This window comes from Pteropus alecto, unplaced genomic scaffold, assembly GCF_000325575.1.
Source record: "Pteropus alecto unplaced genomic scaffold, ASM32557v1 scaffold134, whole genome shotgun sequence".
NCBI lineage: Eukaryota > Metazoa > Chordata > Mammalia > Chiroptera > Pteropodidae > Pteropus > Pteropus alecto.
In genome coordinates this window covers 701,487-709,504 of record NW_006436283.1, presented here as the reverse complement: position 1 = coordinate 709,504, position 8,018 = coordinate 701,487, and the positions used below count along the sequence as shown (strand labels likewise).

Here is an 8,018-nt window from a genome sequence, read left to right as displayed (position 1 = left end):
CGGCGCGAGGGCTGGGGTCGGGGATACGCGCGACGCCCGGTCTGGCCCCGCCGCGGAGTCCCCGGCCCCTCGGGATCCTGGCCCCGCGCCCGTCTCATGCTTGGGCGGTCCCCGGCCACCCCCGCGCCCACCCTCCTGGGGCCTCCCGCTTGTAGAACCAACTCAGTTTGTCCCTCGTTCTTCGGCTGCCGAGGTCGGACCTGCGGTCGTGTGCCTCACGTTGAGCTGCGGGGGACCTCTGCCCCCAGGGTGGAAGCCCTGCCCTATCGCCATCAGGGAAAGGAGCCGGGCAGCGGGGCAAACAGTCCCCTTCCCGCGGCTCGGGCTTCTCGGCCAGCGGCCCGCTGGCGCACAGTGGGGCTTGGCTCTAGGAGCGTGCGGCGGCAGCCCTGTTGGCACCCAGGGACATGGAGGAATTCCGGCGCTCCTACAGCCGGCTGTGCGAGGAGAGTGGGGCCCAGCCCCAGGAGTCTGTCCTGCAGCGACTGCACGAGCTGCCGCCCGGCCGGCTGGACCTGGCCACACAGAGCCTGACAGTGGACACTTGCAGGGCCCTGGGCAAGCTGCTGCGGAATGAGGCACTTCTGACGGAGCTTGTCCTGAGCGACTGCATGCTGAGCGAGGAAGGTGGGCACCGAGGGTCAAGCCTTTTGAGGTGGCCTTCCCTTGCTCTGTCCACCCTGCTGCTCCATTGCTGCCCAGGGGTCGGTCCTTCGACCTCAGCAGACAACTCGGTTCCACCTCTCTGGGAGGTTCGTCCTCCTGCACTCTGCTTAAAGTAAGCTATAGGGTCTCTTCTTGAAACCTAGGAGCAGAGGACACTTTGTAATGAAGAAGCCTTAGCGTCTTGGCCTAGGGGAGTTGCATAGTGCTGGTGGGAGGCGTCCCAAGATGGGGCTCACAGGGTGAGCCCAAGGCCACCAGGGGCAGGTTGTGACTGCCCTACCCCCTTACAGGGGCCACTCTGCTGCTCCAGGGGCTGTGTACCAACACCGTTCTGCGGTTTCTCGATCTAAAGGTGAGCACCTGCCCTTGGGCATGCCACTTGAGGGGGGAGGACATAGGTGTTCTAGCGACCAGGGGTCTGAGTGGTGCCCGGAGACCGTGTCCGTGAGTACTGCTGGCACGCAGGGCTCCGCGCTGTGTTCTGGTGGCCACCTGCAGGGGTGTGGGTATTTGTGAATCCCAGAGTGTCCCGTAAGCCCACGGGATGAGCCGCACCAGCAGACCCATGCTGTCAGGGGAAGCAGCGTGTGAACAGAGCCACACCTGCTGCCCAGAACTGGTGCCTGGCCTTGTCCACGCCTGACTGGGGCCCTTCAGGGTGGGTTACTGGCCCGCCTCCTCCTGTCCCAGGGCAATAACCTTCGGGCTGCAGGGGCTGAAGCTCTGGGAAGACTCCTCCGACAGAACAGGTCCATTCAGAGGTAAGGTGGCACCTGGGCCTCTCCCTCCCCTGGTCCCGTTTCTCTGCACGGTTCAAGACTGACTCTCAAGGACAGTGTTCTGTGATCTGCAAGTTCGGGTCTTCAGGCTGGTTGTCTGTGCTTCCTGGCCGGCTGGGGGTGCAAGTTACTAGCGTGGCTCCAGACTTCCTGCCGGAGACCCCCAGGCCTGCGACCCTCCTTAAGCCTCCCTGGGCCCCGTGGAAACAGGGTGCCCCTTGGGCCGTGCACCTCACGTCCACCCTTCCCGCAGCCTCACCCTGGAGTGGAACAACCTGGGCGCGTGGGAAGACGCCTTTGCCACCTTCTGCAGGGCTCTGGCGGGCAACAGCACCCTGCGGCAGCTGGACCTGCGCAACAACCAGGTCAGCCACAAGGGCGCCGAGGAGCTGGCCCTGGTGCTGAAGAGCCATCCCAGCCTCCAGCAGCTGGGTGAGGCCTGGGCAGAGCAAGCCTCCTGCTGCGGCGTTGGCCTCTCCCCGGAGCCACGGGGCGGCAGTGGGTATGGGGAGGCGAGGCGCACGGAGCCGGGCTGCTCTGCGGGTGATTCCCCAGCAGAACCTGCTAGGCCAGGCCGGCATCCCGGGGTGTACCTGTCTGGTGACGATACGTTCCCTTCCAGACCTGCGCTGGAATAACATCGGCCTCCTGGGGGGCCGAGCCCTGGCGAACTGTCTCCCCAGCAACAGAACCCTGTGGAGGCTGGAGCTGGCTGGGAACAGCGTTCCCAGCGACATCCTCAGAGCCGTGGGTACGGGCACACTGTTCTGAGCAGGGTGTGCATAAAGCTGATGGGCCCAGCCTCCAAGGAGGGGTGACTTGGGGCTTGGGACCTGTGACTGTATCCTGATGGCAGCCCGAATTGCAAATGGAGAAGAGAAAAATAAAACTTTAAAAGAAAAAGCAAAAACCAGAGAGGAGGGGGCGATGGCAGTGGGCTCGCAGGGCGGTCACTGCCCACGGCCTCTACTCGGCTCCTGGCGCCTGCTCATTCAGCTCTGAGGGCCCCTGAGGTGGGGGTGGGGTCACCCGTTTCACAGAGGAGGAAGCTGAGGCAGTATGGCTTAGGGCCCTGCGCTGAAGCCCGTGCTGCTGCCTCGAGTAGCATCTGCCCCGTCACACCCGAGTTTGTGGCCAAGCACTTGGCCAACTGGTCCTAGCCAAAGCCTGCACAGTCTCGCCACCCTGTCCATGACCCCAGCTTCTCAGCCCCAGGCCTGGCAGAACACTCCCGTTCCCTGTGTCTCCTTGTCCCGATGGCAGTGCCAGCCACCCGAGGGCCCAAGCTTGGGCTGGAACTCTGTACAGGGCCACCACCTCCTCGGTCTGCCCAACCTGTGTCACTTCTGGCTTTTTCGTTCTTAGCCAGCCTCTGAGTCTCCCCAGCTCCTGTAGTTGCTTCTGATGCCACAGCACCCTTTGGCTGGCTCCTCTCTGAGGGGTACCTGGGTCTTTTCGGAACAGAGAACCTAAACACAGCGTTTGCCTCTTAAAAATCACGCAGTGGCCTTTGACCTTGGGATGGAGTCCAAATGCCCCTCCGCGTGCATGTCCCCCATACCTGGCGCCTCCCAGGCTCCTGGCCCCATCATTGTCCCCACCCCTGCCCCGCTGAAGGCTTCTACCAGTGCACTGGGGTCTGCCTGATTTGAAGTTGAGACACTGCCCCTCCCAGTCCTGATTCTGGGTCAGCTGCCCTCTGGGCATAGGGCTGGCCCAGCTGCTGGCGACTGCTGAGGTTGAGCCGCCCCCGGTCCCTGACAGCTCTTTCCAACAGAGCAAGCCATGGACCACAACCAGGACAGGGAGGCCACCCTCCGGGAGAACCAGGCCCGCACCCGCGTGCTCAGCAAGGAGGTGCGGCATCTCCGGGAGGAGAAGTCCAAGCAGGTGAGCGGTGCCACCGCAGGCCAGAGCTGCGGCCTGACCCCGCGCTGGCTGCGTGGGCGAGGGGCCCCCTCAGCTCCCGTGTCGTGGCCACCTTCCTTTCCTCCTGCCTTGGACCCTCTCCAAGCTGCCGACACCCAGTTGCGGTGGGGCCTCTTGGACTGAGCAGTCTGGCCGGGCAGGCAAGTGGGCTTCCCCGAGGGGCCCCCGGGCCTCCCTGTGCGGGAGCCAGCCTCCCTTTGCTGTCCTGCGGCCTTGGCGGGCATCTGCTTGCTGAATGGGCAGGCTCCAGGCCCTGATGACGCTCTGGCCACCTCTGTCCCCAGTTTCTGGACTTGATGGAGACCATCGACAAGCAGCGAGAGGAGATGGCCAGGAGCAGCCGGTAAGCCAGGCCCCAGGACCGCAGGGCACGGAGCTGGGCCACGGTCGGAATGCCCAGAATTGGGGTCCTGGCTCCAGCTTCGGAAATGATCCAACCCGAGCCTTGTCACTTGCCCAGGGGGGAGGTCGTGGCGTGTGGTGGGAGGAGGAGGAAAGGCAGCTACCACTAGGGCCACGGGAGCTGGTGGCTCTCGGGGTTGGTTTTCGCCAGCCCTGCTGTCTGCTGTCTGCCCACAGGACAACGGCAGCACGTGTAGGGCAGCTTCAGGAAGCCCTAAACGAGAGGCACTCCGTCATCAATGCTCTCAAGGCCAAGTGAGTGAGTGGAGGGCAGGAGAGGGCAGGGCGGCCTTAGTGCGCTTTAGAGACGTTCCTCTGGAACAGAGCAGGGTGTTACAGACAAGAATCCACGCAAGTTCCCACGTACAAAGTAAAGGTGGGGAATGGCTGGGTAACCCTGGAAGCCTTCCTGGAAGAGGAGAGCATTCGCTGGGGTGAATAGCGGCCTGGCAAGAGTGAGAACAGGGGCCTTTGCAAGGCTGAGGTGGGGCTGGGGCGGGGCCGGCTCTTTCCTCTCTGCAGGCTGCAGATGGCCGAGGCCGCCCAGGCTCTATCGGAGCAGAAAGCCCAGGACCTGGGGGAACTCCTGGCCACTGCAAAGCAGGAGCAGCAGAGCCTGGTGCAGAAGCAGGCCAGGGAGCACAGGCTGGAGCAGCAGGTGGGAAGGCTGGGCAGCGGAGCGGGCAGGTGGTGCATGGTGGCAGGCGACCGCCAGTGCCCTTCACCATCCCACCCCTAGGAAGCTGCGGAGCGGGAGTCTAAGCTGCTGAGAGACTTGTCTGCTGCCAACGAGAAGAACCTGCTTCTGCGAAACCAGGTGCAGGGTGCAGGGCCACGCCCCCGGGAGCCCAGGGTCGGGGCGGGCACGGGCTAGGCCACAGCTTCCCCGCTGTGATGCCCATTTCAGGTGGACGAGCTAGAGCGGAAGGTGAAGTCGCAGCAGGACCAGCTGTTCCTGACCAGGCAGGAGCTGACCAACACGTCAGCCGAGCTGAAGATGCGGGCCATCCGGGCTGAGGGTGGGCACACGCAGGCCTGCGACCGAGGGGCCAGACACGGGAGCCCGGGGACAGGGGCGGATGGGGAGCCTCGGGAACAAGGGACCCCCGGGGAACTCCTCCGTGCTTTCCACTGGGCTTCCAGAGCGCCTGGAGCTGGAGAAGAAGAGGTCCCGGCAGAGCCTGGAGGACTCGGAGCAGCTGCGCCTCAAAGAGGTGCCTCGTTAGTTGCGGCATCCGGCCCTCCCCATTGTCCGCCGGGGGCCTTCGCACACCTCAGCGTGGCCCGGTGTCCCCTCACCAGGCTTTGGGTGCCGGGTGGCAGTTCTCCCCTAGCCCTAGATCCCAGACCCAGAACCCCAACTGCACTGGGGCCATGCCACAGGTTGCCGTGTGCTTCATGCCACCTGGGCTGTGGCACCGGGGCGTGCCCTCTATCCTGGTTCCTGCGAAGCCACTTGGGGCAGCCCCTTGGAAGGAACGGGGTCCCCAAGATTCGCCTGCCTCCTAGAGTCAGGATCCCATGGGGGGGAAGGCTGGGGAGCTACCCCGACAGCCCCGCCCCCACCCCGCACCTGGGCAGGTGGAGCACATGACTCGCCACCTGGAGGAGAGCGAGCGGGCCATGCAGGAGAGAGTGCAGCGGCTGGAGGCTGTGCGGCTGTCCCTGGAGGAGGTGAGCCCGCGGGCTGGGTGCCCCCTCCGTGGTCAGCCCCCCACCCACGTCCACACGAGGCCAGAGGGACTTAGTGAGGTGGCCGTGGACACCCTGCCCAGCAAGCGAAGCCCTCGGGAGGCGGGTGGTCAGCCCGGAAGCACAGGCCCAGCGGGCTGCCGTCCGCGGTGCAGGAGCTGAGCCGGGTGAAGGCGGCGGTGCTCAGTGAGCGTGGCCAGGCCGAGGGGGAGCTCATCAAGGCCAAGAACCAAGCCCGACTGGAGGAGGTGAGCCCACGGCCATGGCCATGTGAGGGCCCGGCCCACCGCCCACTGCACCCAGAGGGAGGGCGCCTGAGGGGCTGGCGGGGGCTGCGTGGGTGACACAGCCGTGGGGCTGAGGCGGGCAAGACCGGGGCTGTCCCTGGGCTCTGTAGAGGGGAGTAGGAGTTCAAGGTCAGGAGCTGCAGGGGTGCAGGGGGTAGGGAGGAGTCAGAGCAAGACATTTGTCCCATCGGTACCACATCTGGCCCCCCACGAAGAGCCACTCATCCAGCCCCGAGGCGTGGGAAGGGGCCTGGCCATCTGCACTAGAGAGGTTGGAGCTGGCCTGGGAGGTGGGGGAGGGGAGCCAGGGAGGAATGCTCCCCCATTCATGTAAGCTGAGCCTGTTCAGAGCAGTAAACATAACGGCTTCAGCAAAGGTGAGGTTTCCAGTTTGCAAATAGAGGTTCCCCTTGGTCGGAGAGGAGTGTCACTCCTCACGAGCTGACAGTCACACCCCGGAAAACGGCAGGCAGACCTCGGTCCCCCTGGTGCTCACCGGCCCCTCCCCACGCCCACAGCAGCAGCGCCTGGCTCACCTGGAGGAGAAGCTGCGGCTGCTGGCACAGGCACGGGACGAGGTGCAGAGCGCCTGCCTGCAGCAGAGGCAGACAGCGGCTGAAGCCCAGGCACGGGCCAGCCAGCTGGGCCTGCAGGTGGAGGGCCTGAGGCGGCGCTTGGAGGAGCTGCAGCAGGTAGCTGGGACGCTGAGGGCTCTCGGGCTGCCTCTGGCCCCCCAGCTGCCTTCTCACTGACCATGCCTGGCAGGAGTTGAGTAACAAGGACCAAGAAAAGGTGGCTGAGGTGACCAGGGTGCGGGTGGAGCTCCAGGAGCAGAACGGCCGCCTGCGGGCTGAGCTGACGGCCCAGGAAGCCTTGAAGGAGAAAGTGGCAGCCCTGGAGCGCCAGCTGAAAGGTGAGCTGAGCCCCAAGCCCCCCCACGTTGCAGGACCTTTTCTCGTGGGGTCATCCCATGGGCGGCTGGGCTGAACAGTCTCAGCTCTGAGAGGCACTGGCATGGGAGGCTAGGTGTGTCTGCATCCAGGGGACCTCGTGCAAGACCTGCCTGGCCTCTCTGTGGTCTTCAGTGGCCAGTGCCCAGACAGTGCCCAGGGGTCCTTCCTCACTCAACTTCCTCCCCTGCAGTGATTGCAAGTGACCACCGGGAGGCGCTGCTGGACAGAGAGAGCGAGATCTCCTCTCTTCGGGAGAAACTACGGCTCAAGGAGGCGGAAGTGGCCAGGATCCGGGATGAGGAGGCCCAGAGGGCCAGCTTCCTGCAAAATGCTGTCCTGGCTTACGTGCAGGGGTCCCCGCTGAGGGCTTTGAGCCCTCAAAAGTGAGGAGAGGCAGGAAGGTGGCTCTCGGGACAGGCCATCGGGGTCTGGGGGTGCTTGGGCAGGTGTACAGCTGGTGACTTGGAAAGTTAGTGCCAAGATGGATTGTCCGTCAAGAGGGGCTGCTGCAGCTCGCCGTGTGGGGTGCTTGGCGCAGAGCCTGTCTGGCCAAGAGGGCTGGAGTGGACAGTGCGCCAGACGCTGATGCAGCTGAGGGAACGTGCCCGTGATGGAAGGAAAGTTGGGGGAGCAGAGCCTGAGCGCTCCCAGCCGGGCTCCCAGGGCTTCACAGCCTGTTTTTACAAGGTAACCATGGAGGCAGCAGCTGACTGCCTACTGATTGAAATACAGAACTTTTGTACTTTGTGATACATTTTAGGCCCTTTGCCTTTATTTTCTATCAGCCTATGCTCCCAGCCACTGCAGGGTCTCAGGAGACCCTCTGCCGGGCCCTGTAGGAAAGACCCTCCAGAGTGTGACTGGGTCGCCCCTCCTAACTGCTGCCAGGTGGGGACAGTAGGGCTATTGCAGCAGACAGCAGGGGCCGGGGACAGCAGGCTGCAGACAGTTTCCACCAGCTGTCTCCTGGCTGGAGGCTGAGTGGGCCTCAGCCCCTCCCCCAGCAGGCCCTGGGAGTGGTCTCCCTAGAAGGAACCACGTGCGCAGGCCACCTCACGCATGTGCAGGTGGGTGGGGATCGCCTCCGCTGCCCCTTGGCGGGGGTCACAGGGGCCTCCGGGAGCCCCCATGCATCGCATCCTGCATCTAACCAAAGCAGGGGTTCCCGGGACTTGGGGGCAGGCTGGGGGAGTGGGCGGTGGGTCCTCCCCCACCCAGATTTCTCCCGAAAGCCCGCGCCCCGCGCCTTCCGCGCTCGGCTGTCTCCGCGTTGGGCGCTCGGAGGCGCTCGGCTGTCTCCGGCCACTCGG

The 8,018-nt window shown here is 64.7% G+C and overlaps 2 protein-coding genes across 5 annotated transcripts in view; both read left to right on the top strand.

Moving 5' to 3' along the window:
- The first annotated feature begins 6 nt into the window (after positions 1-6).
- Positions 7-7,462, top strand: LRRC45 (leucine rich repeat containing 45). 4 transcript variants are annotated; one of them, XM_006912144.2, is made up of 17 exons: positions 7-627; positions 957-1,018; positions 1,357-1,427; positions 1,699-1,877; positions 2,068-2,196; positions 3,223-3,335; positions 3,659-3,717; positions 3,954-4,031; positions 4,299-4,434; positions 4,516-4,593; positions 4,684-4,795; positions 4,920-4,990; positions 5,358-5,450; positions 5,624-5,716; positions 6,274-6,447; positions 6,521-6,668; positions 6,899-7,462. In XM_006912144.2, exons 1-17 carry the CDS (start codon positions 408-410, stop codon positions 7,093-7,095), a joined length of 2,013 nt encoding a protein of 670 aa, XP_006912206.1. In that variant the 5' UTR covers positions 7-407; the 3' UTR covers positions 7,096-7,462. The 4 variants fall into 4 exon arrangements, with proteins under 4 accessions (XP_006912206.1, XP_024902951.1, XP_024902950.1 ...); XM_025047183.1 differs by having other exon boundaries at positions 1,324-1,427; positions 6,277-6,447; XM_025047182.1 differs by having other exon boundaries at positions 1,324-1,427.
- The window catches only part of RAC3 (Rac family small GTPase 3), a 2,768-nt gene continuing 2,151 nt past the window's right edge, over positions 7,402-8,018 (top strand). The window contains exon 1 of the mRNA XM_025047094.1: positions 7,402-7,447. Within this exon, the coding sequence (XP_024902862.1) occupies positions 7,402-7,447 (46 nt within the window). The remainder of the gene's footprint in view (positions 7,448-8,018) is intronic.